This window comes from Rhincodon typus, unplaced genomic scaffold (genome assembly GCF_021869965.1).
Source record: "Rhincodon typus isolate 14 unplaced genomic scaffold, sRhiTyp1.1 hic_rhity00000459, whole genome shotgun sequence".
NCBI classification, from domain to species: Eukaryota; Metazoa; Chordata; class Chondrichthyes; order Orectolobiformes; family Rhincodontidae; genus Rhincodon; species Rhincodon typus.
Window position 1 is genome coordinate 19,446 of NW_025966097.1, and position 21,550 is coordinate 40,995.

Here is a 21,550-nt window from a genome sequence, read left to right on the forward strand (position 1 = left end):
CTGCCTGGGTCCTCCCATATCCTATCATGCACCCTGCCTCACTCCTCACTACATTTTGGGCAAGTCCTCCCATATCCTATCATGCACCCTGCCAGTCGCCCCACCGCGTCACGGGCGGGTCCTCCAATATCCCACAATGCATCGTCGTTCGGCTTCGCCCCCCCACTCCACGCCCGAAACGGGTGGAGGCGGTGATGCGCATCGCGCCGACTCCGATTGGCCGCTCTCCGGCTTCGGGCGGTCCTGGTTGGCCGCCGTGACCGCCCCTTGCCTTGATTGGCTGAGGGGCCCGGTTCGGCCGGGAATTGGCGGCGGGTTCGAATGTCCGTTCCCTCCCTCGGCCCCTTCGAGCCTCGAGCCACGCACCCCCGCCCCGCCCACCCATGCTCCGATTGGTCGGTCCGTCGCAGCGGCGGGGCAGCGATTGGCTGTCGGCCCCGTGCGGTTGGCCCCGCCTCCCTAGGGAAGGTACTGGAAGGCCGGCAGCGGCCGCCATTTTGTGAGTTGGAGCGGGAGAGGTCGGATCGAGAGTGTGTATAATTGATATATTTATTCATTATATATATGTGTGTAGTCCCTATAGTAATGCACGGGGGAGATGGTGGGTCGATTGGTCTCTTTGCGTACTGTATGATCATGTCTGTACCAGCCCCCAGAAGTGCTGCCTAGTTCCACCCATTCCCCAACTTCGTTTTAATGCTTTTTGTTCCTTATTCTTTCACGGGATGAGGGTGTCGCTGACCAGGCAGCATTTGTTGCCCGCCCCTAATTGCCTAGAGGGCGGTTAAGAGTCGATCACAGTGCTGTGGGTCTGGAGTCACATGTAGGCCCAGACCAGGTAAGGATGGCAGATTCCTTCCCTGGAGGACATTATTGAACCAGATGGGCTTTTCCAACAGTCGACAGTAGATTCACGGTCTCTCTCAATTCCACATATTTTTATTGAATTCAAATTCCACCACCTGACGTGGCGGGAATTGAACCCGGGTCCCCAGAATGTCTCTGGATTAACAGTCCAGCGATTAAAACCACTAGGCTATTGCCTATATTTCATGAAATATGCACGCAGCTCCCCTGGAATCTGCCTCCACCACTTCAACAGGTAGCACATTTCCGAGTCCTAGCAACTTCTGAGTGAAGAGGTCTCCCCTTGTTCTCACTTCTATCTCTCTTCCTGACGTTGTGACCCCACCCCAGCCCCCAAACTAAATAGTTGGGGGGGGTGGGGGGGATGCATTCAGTTGCATGGAAAATGATGAAAAGGTAATGGAGAAGAGAAGGGCGGCACAGTGGCTTAGTGCTGCCTTACAGCACCAGGGACCTGGGGCCAATTCCACCCTCTGGCAACTGTCTGTGTGGAGTTTGCACATTCTCCCTGTGTCTGCATGGGTTTCCTCCCGTGCTCTGGTTTCCTCCCACAGTCCAAAGATGTGCAGGTTAGGGGGATTGGCCATGGAAAATGCAGGGTTACAGGGATAGGGTGGGCAGTCTTTTATTTTACCCACCTTTATTCGTTAATGGGATGAGGGCATCCCTGACCAAGCAGCATTTATTGCCCAGAGGGCAGTTCCTGTGGGTCTGGAGTTATATGTAGGCCAGACCAGGTAAGGATGGCAGTTTCCTTCCCTAAAGGGCATTAGTGAACCAGGTGGACAATGGATTAATGGTCACCATTAGATTTTTAATTCCAGACATTTATTGAATTCAACTTCCTCCATCTGCTGTGGTGGGATTCAAACCCACATCCCAGAACATTATCTGGGTCTCTGGATTAACAGTCCAGCAATAATACCACTAGGCCATTGCCTCCCCTGGGTGGGATGCTCTTTGGAGGGTTGGTATGGACTTGATGGGTTGAATAGCCTGCTTCCACACTGTAGGGATTTGTAAAAAAAGGGCTCAGCTGAGGTTATTAAAGTTTGTAGAACAAGTAATAGGGCACTGTATTGGAATGGATCAGGAATCTAACTTCAGGCACAGCAGATAAAGGGGATAATGATGGGAAAGGGGGCTGTCAATACTGGATTGAGGGTGTGGTACTTAAATGCACGCAATATACGAATCAAGATAAATTAGATTGTGGCCCAGATTGAAATTGGCAGGTATGATGTTGTGGGTATCACGGAGACATGACTGCAAGGGGATCAGGACTGAGAACTAAATATCCAACAACATACGTCCTACTGAAAGTACAGGCAGAAGTTGGGGGATGATTGCCTTGTTGGTAAGAAATGAAATTAAATCGATAGCAAGAAAGCATATAGAATCAGTAGGTGTAGAAACTGGGTAGAGTTGAGGAACTGCAAAGGAAAAAAGACTGATGAGAGTTATGTACAGGACTTGGTGCAGTACTCAGGATGTGGGGAAGAAAATAAATGGGGAGGTAGAAAAGGCATGTTAGAAAGGCACTATTACAATAATTATGGGGGATTTCAATATACAGGTGAACTGGAAAAATTAGTTTGGTAACGTAAGGTGAATGAACCCTGAGGGAGCAGAGACCATAATGTGATAGAATTCACCCTGCAGTTTGAGAGGGAGAACCTGGAATCAGATGTAACATTATTACAACTGAAGAAAAGTAACTACAAAGCATGAGCAAGGAGCTGGCCAGAGTTGATTGGAAGGGGGAGCCTAGCAGGGAAGATGGTGGACCAGTACTGCCAGCTGTTTCTGGGGTTATTTCATGAGGCACAGCAGAAATGCATATCAAGGAAGAAGAAGCATGCTAAGGGGAAGAAGAGAGAACCCATGGCAGTCAAGGACAGCATAAAAGGAAAGGAAAATGTATACAATTTGATGAAGATTAGTGGGAAGCTTTTAAAAACTGGCAAAGGATAATTTAGAAAAAGGGGGATGAAGGTGAAATATGAGAGTAAGCTAACTAGTGACATTGAAACAGATTACAATAGTTTTTTTTAAGATATCTGATAGGTAAGAGAGTGGCAAGACATTGGACCGCTGGAAATTGAGACTGGAGAAGTAGTAATGGGGAGCAAAGAAATGGCAGAGAAACTGAATGGCTACTTTGCATCAGTTTTCCCAGTGGAAGACACTAGTAGCATGTTGGAACTTCAAGCAGGAAGATCCCAGAGTGTTGAGACAACAAGGTGCAGGGCTGGATGAACACAGCAGGCCAAGCAGCATCCTAGGAGCAGAAGTGTTGAGTTCCCTTTTAGGAGATTCCTTCACACTTGATACAAACGCAATATGCCAACTTCTGTGAAAAGCCACAGTTTATTTAAAAGGGTGATATCGAAGAGCTACCATCCACGAAGAGGGTAAGATCCGGTGTGGGTAATGGGGCGTCTGAAAGGTCCAGTCGAGGGGAGGTTAAGAAGTGGTTGCGCAAAAGGCAATCATGGGGGGGTTCTAGGAGCTCTTCTGGTGGGGTACCCAGGAAGGTCGCTGGGTTGACAGTTGAGCAGTAGGAGAAAGTCAGAAGGGGATTATTAAGAAGAGCTACCTCATAGCGACTTAGTCGTGCCTGTGTAAGATATTGGGTCTGATGGGAAGTCAGGAGGGCTACAATAGCATGTGATGAATAGACTGTCAGGGGTTGCTGGAGAGTAATATTGGAAGCAGCTGTTACAAGGGAACAGGAAGATAGCAGGAAGAATTTGTGAGCAAGGTGGGAGACCCATGGCTACAGGGTCAAGATGAGTCGAGTAGTAGGCCACTGGTCTCCTGCGGTCCCCGTGGGTTTGGGTTAAAACAGCGGTTGCGCAGTCCTCTAGGATACTGGCATACAACTGGAAGGGCCTGTCATACAAGGGTCTTCCGAGTGCTGGGGCACTGGCAACGGCTGTTTTAACTCAGTGAAGGCTGACCTTTGCTCTTCCAACAGGGTGAAGATCTTTGGAGCCTTGCTTGAGGCCAAAGGGGTTAACTGCTTGGTGAGTAATGTTACGTTAGGGAGCCACTGTCGGCAGTAGTTAACTAAGCCTAAGAAGGCACGCATTTGCTTGGGGCTAGTGGGCAAAGGGGTTGCTAGGATGGGTGCGATACGTTCCGGGGTTAATTGCCTATCGGAAGCACTGAGCAAAGTTCCCAGGAATTTGACCTGGCGCTGAGTGTGCTGAACTTTGGTGTGCGGTATGACATACCCCCAGGAATGGAGAGCGTTCAGGAGACGGTTGGTATCTGCAATGTTAGCAGATTCCGAAGAGCTAGCTAGGAGCAAGTCATCAACATATTGGACAATGGTAGAGCCGCTCAGGAGCTGAAGCTCCGAAAGCTGTCGGTGCAATACCTGGGAGAATAAGGTGGGTGAATGGACAAATCCCTGAGGGAGGTGCGTCCAAGTGTACTGCTGGCCCTTGAAGGTAAAGGCAAACAAATATTGGGAATCTGCTGCTAGAGGGATAGCAAAGAAAACATGCTGTAAGTCAACCAGGGTGAAAACACAGGCATTGGCGGGGATGCTGCTAAGAATCGTCGCAGGATTCGGCACAACCGGGTGTAAAGGCTGGTCTATTTTGTTGATCTGCCTGAGGTCCTGCACTAATCTCCATTCCGGGCGTCCTGGTTTTGGCACAGGTGGAATGGGGGTTTTGCAGGCGATTGGCAGGGAACTAGAACGCCTTGCTGGAGGAACAACTCAATCAAGGGTGTTATCCCTTCCATTGCCTCTGGCCTTAGCGGGTACTGAGGTATTGAAGGCAGTCTCGTTCCTGGTATAATCTGGATCTTTATAGGCTCCATGGGGGTGCATCCTACTTCATGTTTAGAGACCGACCAGAGATCGGGAAAGGGTTCTTCCGAAGGGTTGTGTTGGGGTTGATGGTGGCAGAGTGGGCCCACTGTGGTGAAAGGGCTAGAATAATAAGTTAAGCTCCCCTCGGTCAATTGTTGGGGCATGTCAGTGACACTGGGGTCCGACTGCAGCTGTAAGCGGTGAGCTAAGAATCCCAGGGCCTATGCTTTACATCCCTTGTTCACAGACAAGGTGATATGGGGAGAAACTAAACCTGGTTGGTGCCAGAGGTGGACGGGTACGTCCACCAAGAAGGCTGATCCCTCCTTACCTTCAATGTGTCCTGTAATGGTAACGGTGACAGTCGACCCTAGAAAGGGAGCAAAGGCGGCTAACAGCTCAGTGGAAGCTCCAGTGGAGTCATAACCAAGGGTTACATGGGGATTAGGGACCTGCAGAGGAGGAGTAAAATCCTCCGGCTTCAAATCAACAGCCCACCATCGGGGAGAGGAATAAATCCAAAATTGTCTCTTAGTGATATTATTTTTAATGGTGATAACCTCGTCAAGACAAAGAATTTCGACTATGAGGGAACACAACAAATCTCTTCCTGCCAGATTAATCCCTAAATCAGGGGTCTGGGCGAACTGGACAGTGCCAGTCTGGGGGCCGAATCGGACAGTTAGTGGTTCAGTCAGGGGGTATGGTCCCTCCTGCCCGGTTAGACCACTAAGGTTCACGGAGACGGGTGAGAGCTTAAACCCATGCTGGCGTACACAGGAGGTTTCAAGAGTTGAGGCTGTGGCTCCGGTATCAATCATAAAGGGGATTTCCTTGCCCTCAACAGTCAAGCATACTATCGGCTCATCCTCGGGGTCGTTGGTCAATATGGGGAAATTCGGAAGGGAGGATAGACTGAGAAAGGGTTGCTGGTACAGAAGGGTTGTCTCCTGCCCTGGGGTCTATTTTGTTGCTGTATCTGCGGACAGTCTCGCTGCCAATGATCCCTGCCCCCAAATTTAACACAGCTCTGTGTTGGCTTTGGTGTTGGCAACCGGGATGGACCAGTACGGGGCGGGTAGTTGTTATGGTTACGGAAAGGGCGTAGGGTGGCCCAAAAAGAGGTGCACTGGGACCATTTGGATGAGTGGTGTACCCATGGCCATATCTATCGACCCATCCCGGGACGCAATACTGGGGTTCCATTTGATGGCCTCTGAGGGCGTCAGGGTCTATAACAGGAGTATATGAGTCCCTGTGACAGGACTGACGAGGAGGACGCTGTACCATTTCATATTTGACCTTAGTCGGTTTAAATTCTTTATTGCTATTCCAGTAATAAGTAAGCGCCCTTCTCATTTGCGGGCGGGTGTTATCCGGCCAATCCATATTGTTAGTCCTAATAGCGGTGGCAACCGTTTCTTGAATACGTTGCAACAGTAGGGCATTAAATTGAGGTGAAGGGTCCCCTGCATTATAAGCCGTGTCACCTGCATAGGTGGCGTATGTGAAGCAGAACCGATCCAAGAAATCTGAACCCTCCTCTCCCTGCCTTGGGGCATTCTAATACTTTAGTTACATCCACCAGTTGTTGCAGGGTCTTTTGAAGAGCCCTCCGATTGCTTGGATTTGGGCCCCTGGCTGGGGAACTGCCTCAGCAAAGGCCGCCCAATCATCATGTCCCAAATTAACCTTCCGTCTAGATCTCTCACTGGGGGTCAATGCCATATAGCACAGACTGAAAAGATCCTGAGGCGTGGCCTGATACATTTGGATCGTCCCTATAGTGTAATCAATAAACTCCTCTGGGCTTGTTTTTCGGTTTGGGGCTTGGGACATGATTAAGCACATCTGTTGGGGTTTCCAAGGTGTGTAAACCTGCATGGTGGCCTGGCCTCCCTGTCCAGGGTTTGGGTTAGGGACTGTCCGCGTCGGGAACTGTCTTTGTCTGCGTTCATGGGAACCCTTTCCTGTTCGTCTTTGGTAAGAATTACTGGAATCGACCGGTCCCTCTATAACCTCACCGGAGCATTGTTCGTCTTCAGGGTCGTAAGGTTGAGACTCGTCATGTTCACTATTACTGTCTGTGTCAGTATTATAGGACAAATTGTTCTGTCCCCTATGTGTCTCAAAAGGGTTAGTCTCTTGCCTTTTCTTGGTTCTTGATCGGGTTCTGAAAGCGACCGCATCGGTGAAACCTTCCGAAGTCTGGTTCTGGTCAGCGGAGTAGGTAATATTTCCGGGGGGAACTAGCTGGGTACGTGGAGCGGAACCTGGATCAGGTTGTAGATGGGCGGACGGTGGTAGAGAATAGGGTGGGGGTAGTGGTTGCTGGTCCTTGGACTGAGACTGAGGTGGTGGTGGTGGAGCGCTGGCAGAGGGATTAGGGTATATGGGCTGATGTGGTTGGGCGGCTAGGGCACTAGGCGGAATTTGCCAATCCTCCTGGTCAACGGTGTCATGATTTTGGAACAATATTGGCAGACCAGACATGTCAGGAGGTACCTCCGTTTTATTCCCACATGATGAACCGGCTTGACACTTAAACCCTGATTCCTTATTTTGCCTCTCCTTTCTCAATCTTTCCTGTTCTGCTTTACTCATATCATAATCCTCACACTGCCGTTTCAACGCCTCCCACGACTTATCCCTCTCCGACGTGCATTATTCTCCCAGCTGGCCTGTTTAGATTTATTCATTATTTCCTCAGCAGTCTTTCTCCACGTGGATATTAAAGTTTTCCATTTTGCCCCCGTATTACGTTTCCAAATTGCCTCTTTTGCTTTTATGCATTTATCTACATCCCAAGTTCCCCCTATTGGCCAAATTTCATTTCCCAATTTCTTATTTAGGCATGCCGACAGACGTCTGAACTGTTCTTCATTTTCGGGGTCATCCCGACATAACCGATGCAAAGGGGTTCCGACACCGACTTCTCCAACGTCTGTCCCATTCTAGTGCTTCTACTTCTTACTTATTTCTATATACTAGTCCAGTGTCTTTGGTCTCCTCACCTACTTCAGGGCCCTAACCTTCGCGTGGGGGATTTCCCCTCTTAACAACTGGTCTAAGGCAGAGTGGTTGAGACAGACACTGTAGTTATCTTTTACCTTGGGTACTACGTTCCAGGGACTCGAACCCCGGTATTGGAGGACTGTAACCCCCGAATTCGCAGTACTTACAGTTAGGAGGACTATAACCCCCGAATTCGCGATACTTACAGTTAGGAGGACTCTAACTCCGAATTCCAGGGGGACTCTAACCTCCCTGAGACGAACTCGTCAGCGTACAAGTGCGTAGGTTATCTCTGAGATTCCGTCACTACAGAGTTCTAGGGGTCGACTGAGTGATTGGTTAATGAGAGAGGTCAAGGTAAATCTTACCCTGTGGGCCCATCCATCTCATGTCACCGTCACAGAGGCGATCACTTATTCAGTCCGTCTGGAAGTTCCGTATATGTTGGAATCCCACCGCTGCCACCAAATGTTGAGTTCCCTTTTAGGAGATTCCTTCGCACTTGATACAAACGCAAGACGCCAACTTCTGTGAAAAGCCACAGTTTATTTAAGCAAGTACAAGCTTTGGAGGATCACTTAACAGTCTTCGCAGGGATTGCGGAGCCGTGTCAAGCGATGCTCCCTGTAAGGGAACTGTCCTCCCTTTGTATAGGTTTTTACAGCACAGTCAGACATGCATACAAAATACAATTTTTTTTCTCCCCCATAATCACGTAACTTAATCATCTAACAGTAAAACAAAGGTTAGCTGCCCAAAAACAATGTGTAAGACGAGGTAGTTCCTTATCCTTTTAACATTTACAGAGAGCAGAGTATAATTAGATTATCACCTTTGGTCTGCGAGATCTTTTTAGCCTTAGTTCAACATTTACAGAGAGCAGAGTATAATTAGATTACCCCATTTTGTCTGCGAGACAGGGGTGCCCATGAAGCACCTAATTTCTTATATGTCAGCAGAACAGATATTAACCCTTTAACATTTGAAGAGGACTGGAAAATGCCAAATGTAACACTCCTGTTTAAGAAGGGAGGGAAGCAGAAGAAGGGAAACTGCAGATCGATTAGCCTGACCTCAGTTGTAGGTAAGATTTTAGAGTCTGTTATTATTAAGGATGAGATTACAGAGTATTTGAAAGTGAATGCTAAAATAGGGCTGAATCAGTATGGCTTCGTCAAGGGGAGGTTGTGACTGACAAATCTGTTAGAATTCTATGAAGAGGTAATGAGCAAGTTAGGTAAAAAAGAGACAGTGGACATGACCTATTTGGATTTTCAGAAGGCTTTTGACAAGGTGCGCACAGGAGGCTGCTAAATAAGAGCCTGTGGTGTTAGGGGCAAGGTACTGGGAGGAAAAAGGATTGGCTTACTGGCAGAAAGCACAGGGTGGGTATAAAGCGGTCTCTTTCAGGATGGCAATCGGTGACACCTGGAGTTCCCTTGGTGTCAGTGTTGGGACCACAACTGTTCATGTTATAATGGTCTGGACGAAGGAACTGAGGGCATTGTTGTTAGGTTTGCAGATGACACAGAGAGGTGAAGGGACAGGTAGTGTTGAGGAAGTGGGGAGGCTGCAGCATGACTGGACAGGCTGGGAGATTTGGCAAAGAAGTGGCAGATGGAGTACAATTTTGGAAGGTGTGAGGTAATGCACTTTGGTCAGAACAAGAGAGGCTTAGACTATTTTCTAAATTGGAAAGGTGTTGTAAATCTGAAGCACAAAGGGACTTAGAAGGCCTAGTTCAAGATTCTCTTAAGGTTAAGACGCAGATTCAGTTGGCAGTTAGGAAGGTAAATGCAATGTTAGCATTTAATTCAAGACGGCTGGAATGCAAGAGCGGAAATGTATTGATGAGGCTATATAAAGCTCTGATCACACTGCATTAGGAATAATGCGAGCAGTTTTGAACTCCATATCTGAGGATGAATGTGCTGGCATTGGAGAGGGTCCAGAGGATGTTTACAAGAATAATCCTAGGGATGAAGGGCTTGTCATATGAGGAGCGGGAGGACTCTGGGCCTGTACTTGGTGGAGTTTAGAATGATGCGGGAGGGGGGATTCTCATTGAAACGTACAGAATACAGAGAGGCCTGGATAGAGTGAAAGTGGAGATGACGTTTCCTCACAGGTTCTTGAGTGGTAAAGGGGTCAAGGGTTACGGGGAGAAGGCAGCAGAATGGAGTTGAGAAGCACATTAGCCACAATCGAATGGTGGAGCAGGCTCGATGGGCTGAATGGCCTAATTCTGCCCCCCAATCTTACAGATTTCCCAGAAAATCTCCTTGGCCACTCTCTGCATGAGATCTTGTGCAGTACTGTACACTCTTGTATCACTTCTGACTTGTTTGGGGTAAAGCTCAGAGTGAGACAGCGCTGTGCCCAAGTCCCCACTTTATTTAGTATTTTCCACTCCATGTTCCTGACACTGTAGATGTGGTGACATCCCTGCATACCAAGTCAGGCAGCAAGCTGCACTGTTAGTCCAAACACCAAGGTTAAATTTGACCAAGTGGCATCAAGAAGCCCCAGCTAAACTGGGGTCAAAATGAATTGGAGTGGGGGGATAAATCTGTGCTGATTGAAGTCGAATCTGACGTAAATTAAGATGGTTGTGGTTGATCATTGCAGTTCCATGACATCTCCCTGGCAGTTATAGAGTGATACAGCACAGAAAATAACCCTCTGGTCTTAGTTGTCCGTGCTGAACGAGTTTCCTAATCTAAACTAGTCCCATTTGTATGCATTTGGCCCTTATCTCTCTAAACCTTTCCTAATCATGTATCTGTCCAGATGTCGATTAAATGTCGTAACGGTACTTGCATCTACCACTTCCTCTGACAGTTCATTTCCACATATGCACCACTTTCTGTGTGAAAAAGTTGCCCTCGGGTCTCTTTTAAATCTTTCTCCTCTCACTTTAAAATTATGCCCTCTAATTTTGATCTTCCCTACTCTGGGCAAAAGATCTTTGCTATTCACCTTATCTAGGCCCCCCATGATTTTATGAACCTCTGTGAGGTCACCCCTAATCCTAGGTCCAACAATCTTCAGCTGCTTCATCAATGACCTTCGCTCCATCAGAAGGTCAGATGTGGGGATGTTCACCGATGATTGAACAACACTCAGCACTATTTGTAGCTCCTCAGATACTGAAGCAGTCCGTGTTCAAATGTAGCAGGACCTGGACAATATCAAGGCTTGGGCTGACAAGTGTCATATAACATTCACCTGGTAATAACCATCTCTAATAAGAGACAAACTAACTACTGTCTTGTGATATACAATGGTGTTACCATTGCTGAAACCCCACTATCAATATTCCTGGGGGTTACCATTGCCCAGAAACTGAACTGGACCAGCTATATAAATACTATGGCTGCAAGAGTAGGGCCGAGGCTGGCAATCTTGCAGAAGGTAACTCGCCTCCCAATTTCCCAAAGCCTGTCCACCATCTATAAGTCACAAGTCAGGAGTGTGATGGAATACTGCCCACTTGCCCAGTTGGCTGCAGCTCTGATAACACTGGAGAAGCTCGACACCATCCAGGGATAAAGCAGACCCTGCTCGATTGACACCTCATCCACCCCCTCCACCACCAATGCTCAGCCGCAGCAATGTACCGTCTAAAACATTCTCTGCAAAATCACCAAGGCTCGTTAGCAACTTCCAAACCCATGCCGTCTACCGTCTAGGACAAGGGGCAGCAGATACAAGGGAACGACACCCCCTGAATGTTCCCTTCCGACACACTTGTACCATCTGGAGTATTGTGCATACTTTTGGTCTCTTTATCTAAGGAGTGACTTTCTCGCCATAGAGAGTGTAACAAATATTCACCAGATTGATCACTAGGATGGTCTTGTCAGGAAATATTGAAGAGAATAGTTTATATTCATCGGAGTTTAATAGAATGAGAGGTAATTGTGTTGAAGAATGCAGAATTCTCATGGGGCTCAGCAGGGTAGATGCATACATGCAGTTGCCCCTTGTTGGGTGGGGGTGCGGGTGAGGTGGGGGCTGGGTTCTAGGATCAGGGAACTCAGTCTCGGAGTAAGACTGAGATGAAGAGGAATTCCTGCACTCTGAGAGGAATGAATCTTTGAAACTCCCTAAATGAGAAGGAAGCTCCATCACTGAGTACATTGAAGACAGAGGTTGGTGGGTTTCTTGGCATTGAAGATGTCAAGGCTAACAGAGATAATATAGAAAAAAGACGCTGAGGTGGAGAATAACCATGATCTCGTTGAACAGGACTGAGGGGCTGAATGCTGACTCCCGATCCTATTTCCCATGTTCCTTAGTCTTCAAATCTGTATTTTACAGAGTTTTGTACAGATTCTGTTATTTTGTGAACTCCTGGAAGTTTGAGCCTAGCTCTCTGTATTCATAGCTGAGAGAAAATGCAGTGGTTGGCCCTGCTGTCTCTCCTGTCCCCTCTTCACAGTGCATTTCCTCTTCCGCAAACATAACTCTGTTTCTTTTCCTGAGCCCACTTACTCAGAGGCTAAGCAACCCCCTGCCCCATGTCCCCCCACCTCCCCCTCTTCCTTGATCTAGTTGCTGGGACCTGTGAAGCAGAGTTGCTCTCCTGGGGTGAGGAAACCTGTACAACGGGCATACAGGAGTAGTAACACAGGGATATTTGGAGCAGTAACACAGGGATGTTTGAAGCAGACACTCAACCTCCTGGCTTAGCTGCGTGTGACCCTGTGTTTTTCTCCTGTATCTCTTAATCAGTCGGTGGCTTAGTTACATTTGCAAGGCATGACTGACACGAGACTCCTCAATCAGATGCTCTACTCCCAGCTCTGAAACAGCAGGCGAGCCCCAGGTGGGTAGAGGAAGCGCTTCAGCGATACCCTCAATGTCTCGCTGGGAAAGTGCGGCATTCCCACAGACACCTGGCAATCCCTGGCCCAGCAGCGTCCGGGAAGGCGTCAAGTCCCTCAAGACGCACTGTCGAGAAAATCGGAAGCCAGGCAAAAACAGCGAAAGGAGCACACTGCCACCCCAACGGCCCCCCAACCCTTCCCGCAACCACCTACTACCCCAAGTGTATCAGAGCCTTCAGTAGCCGCATCGGTCTGTACAGTCACTTACAGGCTCACCCTGAGAGTAGGAGAGAGTCATCCTTGTCTGCGAGGGACCACCAATGAATGAATACACTCGCAAGGCTCAGACTGCACCAGTTTGGCACTCAAACATCCCGGGCTCGCTTAGACTTGCTGCTAGGAGTGTTCGCTAAACCTAAATGGTTTGGTTTGCCGTTCAGGAAGTCACACTAAGAAGGGGGTCACAGAGGAACTGTTTGTCTCAGACCGTCCCTGGTCCTGAGCCCCACTCGGTGCAGGCAGGACACGGACATCCCACTGCAGCTCGCGCCCCGTGTGCCGTGATAACTCCCCCATCTTCCTCTGTCGCCACACTACTCCCTATTTCTGTCATCATCTCCAGTCCCCATGACTCTGAGATCCAGGCCCGCCTCACATTCTGGCTTCTCAGGCAGCTCTTATTTTAGTCACTCTCCGGCTGCCCCGCTCCCAGGCTCTGGAAACGTAAACCTGAATCTTTCCACCCTCCTATCTTGCTTTCCTTCTTTAAGAAGCGCTGGGAAACCCATCTCCTCGACCAAACCTTTTGGCTGCCGGCCCTTGTACATACCTTGGCGTTTTGGTGTCGTCTTTTAATGCTTGCCTCTTGAAGGGCTCACAGTTAGGTTTTCTAAGGCGCCGTATGAGCGCAGCTGGCAGAAACCTCTTTTGCCATGCATATGGAAGTAGGCTGTATGTCTGAGGAAGTGAGATATTGCAGCAGGGGCTGAAGTCCAGATTGCTCAACCCGAAGGCCTTGTCAGCTCTGGGTTGTGGGGGATGCAGTGTGCGTCTGTGAAAAGTGCAAACCAATAAAGGGAGGGGTTCGGTAGGCCCCTGATCGGTGGAGGTATGCTGTGTGGTTTTTGGGTGGCAAAATAGGATTCAAGGTTTCAATGGGAGGTGGGAGACATGGGAGGAATTAGACTCATGGGCAGGAGCCCAGACTGGAACTATTCGAGGTGGACAGGTCAGAGCAATTGTAGCAAAACCAACAAGGGGTGTGTGTGTGAGAGAGAGGAGAGAAAGTGACTTTGGGGGAATGGACCACACACAATTTGCACCCACAGCCCAAGATAGGAATATGGGTGAAGTGTGGGGGGGGTTGGGGGAGGCGCAATGGGAAAAGTACGGACTGTACCAAACTGGTTCACATGTGGAGGGAGGGAAGGAGAGGAATGTACTGAACCAGTTGATGCTGGGAGGAAGGGAAGGGAAGGTGATGATGAACATTTTTTTACTCATTCATGGGGTGAGGGCAACGCTGGCCAGGCCAGCATTTATTGCCCATCCCTAGTTGCCCAGAGGGCAGTTAAGAGTCAGCCACATCGCTGTGGGTCTGGAGTCACATGTGGACCAGACCAGGTAAGGATGGCAGTTTCCTTCCCTAAAGGGCATTTAGTGAACCAGATGGGGTTTTTCCAACAGCGGACGATAGATTTACGGTCATCGTTAGATTTTTTTTTTTGTTGAATTCAATTTCCACCATTGCCATGGTGGGATTCAAACCCGCGTCCCCAGTACATTACTGGGGTCTCTGGATTAACAATCCAGCGATAGTACCACTAGGCCATCACCCCTATGTAGCAAACTGGAGGTGGTGGGGTGGGGGGCAGGGGAAGGTGGAGAATGATGGACAGTTCCAAACCCGGTTAAAGTGAGGAAGTCATGGGGTAGAGAGATTGACAGAACCAAATTGGTGGGTATTGTTGGACAGCAAAGGAAATGAAGTCGGGGCAGGGAGGTGAATTGCATTTAAATGTTGGATTATACTGTAGAGGAAATTGGGGGAGCTGCGAGTCAGGGAGGGCACTGTAGCGGGTCAGACGCTGAATGAGGATCTACTTTCAACCCAGCAGCCCCTCGCAGACATGGCCTGCGCCCTGCTCGGCAACGTATGCATCGTGACTGGAGCCTCCCGGGGTATTGGCAAGGGCATCGCGCTGCAGCTGGCAGAGGCCGGAGCCACTGTCTACATCACCGGGCGCAACATGGACACGCTGCAGACGACAGCGAAAGAGGTAAGGATCCCCTTGGGGGGAGGAGGGGTGATGGCACAGGGTTGTGCTGCATGTTGGTGACAGAGAAGAATAGAGTTAATGTGCTTCTCTGCCAGAGAAACTACTTTTGAGGCACGCGATGTGATGTGAGAAAACATGGGAACCTGGTTTAGGCACAGCAGGATCCCATAAGCAGCAGCACAGCTGGAGTGGAGGAAGGCCATTTGGCTGGTTGTGACTGTGATGTGTTTCCATGTGAATAATTCACACGGTTTTCTCTGTCTGTTCTCCCCCACTACTGTCAACCTCCTCCCTATATCCCCACGTATCTTTCCTTTTCAGGTAACTGTCTAATTCCCTGTTGAAATGGAAACAGGAATTGCTGGAAAAGCTCAGCAGGTCTGGCAGCATCTGTGTGGAGAGAAATCAGAGTTAACATTACAGGTCCGGAGGCCCTTCTTCAGGACTGACAGTAGCTAGGAAATTCATAGAATCCCTTCTGTGTGGAAGCAGGCCTTTCGGCCCATCGAGTCCACACAGACCCTCCAAAGAGCATCCCACCCAAACCCCTCCCCCTACCCTGTCCCTGTAACCTTGCATTTCCCATGGCTAACCCACCTAACCTGCACACCCCTGGACACTATGGGGCAATTTAGCATGGCCAGTCCACTCTAACATCTTTGGACTGTGGGAGGTAACCCACACAGACACGGAGAGATTTGTGCAAACTCTACACAGTCACTCAAGGCTGGAATCAAAACCAGATCCCTGGTGCTACGAGGCAGCAGGGCTAGCCACTGTGCCACCCATGCTTGTATACAGAAGATGAGGGGAGAGTAAATGATAGCTGGAGATAGAGCCCGAAGAGAGAGAGAGAAAAACAGTTGAACAGACAAAGGAGTGATTAAAGATCAGTCGGGGGGATGAATAGCTGCCAATGGAGACAATAAGTGGCTGACAATGGATAGTGTGTGGTAACAGCTTGTGTAATGACAAGGCCTGATGTGTGAGGGTGGGAGGGGGAGGGCTGGTGCTCAAATTGTTGAACTCAATATTTAGTCCAGAAGGCTGCAGGGTTCCCAAGCAGAAAATCAGGTGCTATTCTTCCAGCTTGCACTGAGCTTGGCTGGAGCACTGCAGCATATCTGAGACACAAATGTCAGCAACACAGGTGGGTGTGTTGAAGTGGCAAGCAACTGGAAGCTCAGGTTCTGTTCTGTCTGCAAAGTTCTCACCTGGTCTGCGCTTCATTTCCCCAGTGTAGAGGAGTCCTGTTGAGTTTTTAAATCCATGGGATGTGGGTGCTGATAGCCTGGGGTCCAGTGTTTATTCCCCATCCCTAGTTGCCCCCCTTGAGAAGGTGGGGCGGTGGTGAGCTGCCTTCTTGAACTGCTGCAGTCCCACGTGCTGTAGGTTAGCCCCACAATGCCCTTAGGGAGGGAATTCCAGGATTCGGACCCAACCACAGTGAAGGAACGGCCGATATATTTCCAAGTTGGTGTTGGGTTGGTGTTCTCATGTATCTACTGGCACCACCACCACCCCACCCCACCGCCCCCGCCCCTCAGGTCCTTCTAGATGGTAGAGGGGTGTCAGGTGCTGTCTAAGGAGCCTTGGTGAGTGTTTGCAATGCTGCTGCTGAGCACCGGTGGTGGAAGAAGTGGATATTTGTGGATGTGGTACCAAACAAGTGGAGGGCTCCTTTGTCCTTGAATGGTCTTGAGCTTTTCGAGTGTTGTTGGAGCTGCCCCCATCCAGGGCAAGAGGGGAGTATTCCATCACACTCCTGAATTGTGCCATGTTGATGGTGGGACAGGCTTTAGCCGGGGGTAGACGAGGTGAGTGGCTTGCTGCAGGATTCCCAGCCTCTGACCTGCTCTTGTAGCCACTGTCTTTACCTGGTATGTCTGATTCAATTTCTGGTCAATGTTAACCCCATCCTCCTCAGATACTGATGATGGGGAATTAAAGCCTCGAATAAACCTGCCTCCACCTGAAGAGGTGGGGGCTCTTTTTCTCTCCTTCCAGTAATGAAAACAGTTGTTCCTTCCATATTCGATCTAGACCCCTCCTGACTTTGATCCACTCCTGCCACATCTCCTTTGCATCGGGTATTAGCTGACTGTCAATTGAGGGAGGGATGGTAGACACCCCCCACCTCAAAAACCAGGTGTGTTGGTGGGAAGGTAAAGGAAGCTCCAGAGAGATGGCAGGGTCTTGGGCGTGGATGGGGGCAGGGCCCCTCATGTTCATGAATGTCTTCCTTTTCCAGGTGGAGGGGCGGGGAGGCAGATGTGTCCCTGTGGTGTGTGACTCTTCCAGCGAGGAGCAGGTCTGCTCGCTTTTCAGCCAGGTCAAGCAGGAGCAAGGTGGGCGCCTGGATGTGCTGGTCAACAATGCATATGGAGGAGTCCAGGTAAATGTGTACGAACACACCCCACACCCTGCCGAAGCATACATCTGTCCATCGAAACACACACCTCACCCCTCCAATCTCATCCAAACACTCCCCCCAACCCCACCATCAAAACACTGTCCCCCCCCCCCCCAATCCCATCAAAACTCTACCCCCAACCACCAAATCCCATCAAAACTCTGACCCCGACCCCAACCCCAATCCCATTGAAACACTCCCCCCACCCCTCCAATCCCATCGAAATACTTGCCCCCTCCATTGAAACACGCTGTCGCATTGAAACATGTCCTCCCTCCATCGAAATATGCCCCCCCAAATCAAAACATGCTGTCCCATCAAAACTCTCGCCCCCAAACATTGCCTCCCCCATTCGAAATACTTGCCCAACCCCCTCCCTCATTGAAGTACTCCACATCACTCTTCCAATCAATACAACTCCTCCCCTATTAAAAGACATACCCCCACACCTTTCCCCTGTGTAGTGCAGGCTGAATTATTCTGCTGCTGAGACTGATAACATGTCATGTTCACAACAACAGCAATACCTTCTGTTTCTACAGCATCTGTTACGTCACAACTATCCACTGATTCTGTTACTAATCCAAACTTGACGCTGAGCCACATGTTAGGACAGGTGACCAATAACTTGGTTTTCAGTGGTAGTTTTCAAGGGACATCTTATCAGAAGAAGGCAAGGTAGAAAGGTGGAGGGAATGTTGGGTTTTGGCACACACACAAGTAAAGGCCAGAACTGGTAGACTGATGAAAATCTGGGCAGTCCAAGAGACCTGGGTGCCTCATGAAGCCTGTGGAGAAAATGGAGAGGGTGGGGGGTGGGTGACTGAGGATGTAGAGGACATTGAAAACAGGGATGAGAATTTTAACATCCACATTCTGCTTAACCAGGTCCTATCGTAAGGCAGTGAGCATGGAAGTTCGATAAGGAAACAGAACGTGATGTGAGTTAAGAAACAGGCAGCAAACTCTCAGACTGACTCCAGTTTGTGAAGGATGGTGTGCACCAAAGTCTTGGAATAGCTGTGTCTGGGAGGTCACCAAGGCTTGGGCAGGGGGGTAGCGTACACTTGGCATCCCGAACAAGGGAACAGAACCTTAAAAGTAGACATTGGCCGTTTGGGGACATGGCGGATATGGAGATGTAGCCTCGTTTGACTGGATTAATCTTTTATATTGTTTTCATAGGCGATACTCAACAGCCAGGGTAAAAAGTTCTGGGAGATGCCAGCCTCTTTCTGGGACGATATTAATAATGTTGGGCTGCGGTGAGTGTGTCAAGGAAGCTGTTGATGGTCCGTTCTGTCTTTCCCAGCTCAACCTATCGTGTGAAGTGCATCCATTCGATCACTGTATTCATGCCCTGGGTTTCCAGATTTGTGTGTCCTGATCTGGGTGAGGAACCGATTCTGCCTGCTTGTGCACATCCTCACCATCCCATCTACATGCTCACTGATCCACGTCTCTCAGGCCCTTGTGCGTCTCAATTTTTAAAGAGGAAATCTCGCTCTCATTGTCAAATCCTTCCGAGGCCATGATCCCCCCCCCCCCCTCCCCCACCCCCATCCCTAACTTCCCACTTCAGTAAATCTCTGCAGCTTCTCAGCCCTCCCTAGACCAATACACTGTTTTAATACACAATCCGTGTTTTAATTCACTGCCCTTTTAAGATGTCTTTGACATTGAATGGCATTGCCTTTGCTGAATCCCCCCACTATCTACATTCCTGGGGGTTACCATTGACCAGAAATTGTCCTAGACAGCCCCATATAAACACAGTGGCCACAAGAGCAGGTCAGAGGCTGTGAATCCTGTAGCAAATAACTCCTGTCTCCCGTCACAAGTCAGGAGTGTGGTGGGATACCCCCCACTTGCCCTGGATGGGGGCAGCTCCGACAACGCTCGAGAAGCTGGACACCATCCAGGGACAAAGCAGCCCCCACCGCTCGATTGGCACCACATCCACAAACACCCGCTCCCCCCACTGCTCAGGCACAGTCACAGCAGTGTGTACCATCTACAAGATGCCCTGCAGAGACTCACCGAGGCTCCTCAGGCAGCCCCTTCCAAACTTGCACCCCTCTACCATCTAGAAGGACAAGGGGGAGGCAGCAGATACATGGGAACACCAGCCCCCTGCGAGTCCACCCCTCCGAGCCCACTTCCCATCCCAACTTGGAAATATATCGGCCGTTCATTCAGCGTGACTGGGTCAGAATCCTGGAATTCCCTCCCTGAGAGGGACATTGTGGGTCTACCATACAGCACATGGGACTGCAGCGGTTCAAGGGGGCAGCTCACCCCCACTTTCTAAATGGTGGGGGGTGTGTGGCAACTAGGGACAGGCAACAATTGCTGGACCTTGCCAGTGACATGAATGAATTTTTTAAAAGTGGTACCTGTCTCTTTCACAGTGGCTTTACCTTCTTACCCAAATATCTCCTTATGTTTCTTGATGTCGCATTTTGTTTGGCAATATCCCGGGAATTGCTGCTAGTTGGGACCTGGGCAGCTGAGATTTGGATGAAATGCGGGGTTTTCTCCCTGTCAATACAAATTTTTAAAATCCCTTCACAGGGTGATGTGTGGGTGGGTGGGAGGTCAGGAGGTCATAGCTGGCTAGACCAGCATTCGTTACCCCCACCTTGAGAAAGTGGAGGTGGTCTGCTTTCCCGAACTGCTGCAATCCATGTGGTGCAGGCAGCTCAGACCAGGCCATTCACTGGGTAAAAACAGTTCTTCCCTGTATTCCCCTACCCTGTCCGATGCCCAAAATCCACAGTGTGCTGCGTTCGCTGATACGTGCCTACACTCTGTGTGCCACTGTAAATCACATGTGCACAGGTTTCAAGGGGAGGGGGTGATGGTGGTAGTGAGACAGGCTGCGAAAGGTTGGGTGCTGTGGAGAGATGGGAAGAGCTGAGAAGGGAGCGGGAAACATCAGGACCTGGATGGATGGCATTGGAACGTAGGAAATGGGGTGTGGAGAGATCCAGGCAGGGTGCAAAAGGGAGATAAGGGGAGGGGAGAGGGATTTCCACGGCTTGAGTCCTTCCTCTAGCCCCCTCCTGTTCTGCTCCTGGGCCATTTGCCATTTCCACTCTGGTACTATCAGCTCCCCCACCCCACTCCTTCAGGCATCCCCTCCACCCACCACCGAACCCCAATTTGAAATTGTGTACCCTTCGCTGCACGAGCGCAGTTCTACACTTAGGCATGACATTACACATAAAGTCCTGTTATAGGAAATATATTATTAAATTGGAGGGGGCTCAGAAAAGATTTACCAGGATGTTGCTGGGAATGGAGGGTTTGAGTTATAAAAATAGCCTGGGACTTTCTTCACTGGAGCATTCGAGGTTGAGGGGTGGCCTTATAGAGGTTTATAAAATCACGGGGGCCGTAGATAAGGTGAATGACAAGGGTCTTTTCCCTAGGGTGGGGGAGTTCAAAACTGGGAATCATATCTTTAAGGTGAGAGAAAAAAGATTCAAAAGGGACACGAGGTGCAACGTTTTTTTACACAGAGAGTGGTTCAGGTGTGGAATGAAGTCCTGAAGAAGTGGTGGATGTGGATACGGTTACAACATTTGAAAGACATTTGGATAAGTACATGGATAGGAAAGGTTTGGAGGGATATGGGAGCAGGCAGGTGGGACTAGTTTAGTTTGAGAACATGGTCAGCATGGATTAGTTGGACCAAAGGGTTTGTTTCTGTGATGTATGATTAAGACTGTATGTGATGCTATATTGTGTATTGTTACCCCCGAGCTCTTTTCTGTTAAAGCACTTCACAGCCTTTGGGACTCGACAACGAGGTTAGCAATCTCAAAATCCTCCATTTTAATGACACTGTCCCCTCCTCCAGATCTGTCTTGTTTGTGACTTGTTGGCTTGTGTCCTGTTGATTTTGCTGTCATCAGTGTAGACGCGTTCCTCTCCAATCGGACCTACCATTTACACTTGACTGTGTTCCAATGAAACACAACATAAACTCGAGGAACAGCACCTCGTTTTCCTCAGAGGCACTTTTACAGCATGGAGGTCTCCGTATTGAATTCTAGAACTCGAGAGCCTGACTGCACGTATGTTCTCCAGTTTTCTTATATCCCCTGACTCCCCCAACCACTTAAGGAGCTTTAAGAGCTGTGTTTTGTTCCGTGTTTTTTTTTTGTGAAGACAGGATGAAAGAGGTGATGAGCGGTCTGCTCAGAGCTATTTGAGTAAACCTCTTGTGAGGCCTTGGGTATTTTTTTAAAAGTTGGAACAATAGAAGCAGTGTGAATGGATGCGGTCAAGATCTCTCAGAACCAGGACT

The 21,550-nt window shown here is 49.3% G+C and overlaps 1 protein-coding gene across 7 annotated transcripts in view; it reads left to right on the forward strand.

Moving 5' to 3' along the window:
- The first annotated feature begins 437 nt into the window (after window positions 1–437).
- LOC125488335 (dehydrogenase/reductase SDR family member 1-like) overlaps window positions 438–21,550 on the forward strand; it is a 32,352-nt gene continuing 11,239 nt past the window's right edge. Inside the window, exons 1-5 of one of the 7 annotated variants that reach the window (XM_048621315.1) lie at window positions 447–530; window positions 3,848–3,896; window positions 14,658–14,822; window positions 17,074–17,217; window positions 18,421–18,500. In XM_048621315.1, coding sequence (XP_048477272.1) covers window positions 14,673–14,822; window positions 17,074–17,217; window positions 18,421–18,500 — 374 coding nt within the window. In that variant the 5' untranslated portion in view covers window positions 447–530; window positions 3,848–3,896; window positions 14,658–14,672. Of the gene's footprint in view, window positions 531–3,847; window positions 3,897–13,550; window positions 13,652–14,657; window positions 14,823–17,073; window positions 17,218–18,420; window positions 18,501–21,550 lie in introns of those variants that run through there. The other 6 variants (XM_048621316.1, XM_048621318.1, XM_048621317.1 and 3 more) reach the window with 6 other exon arrangements.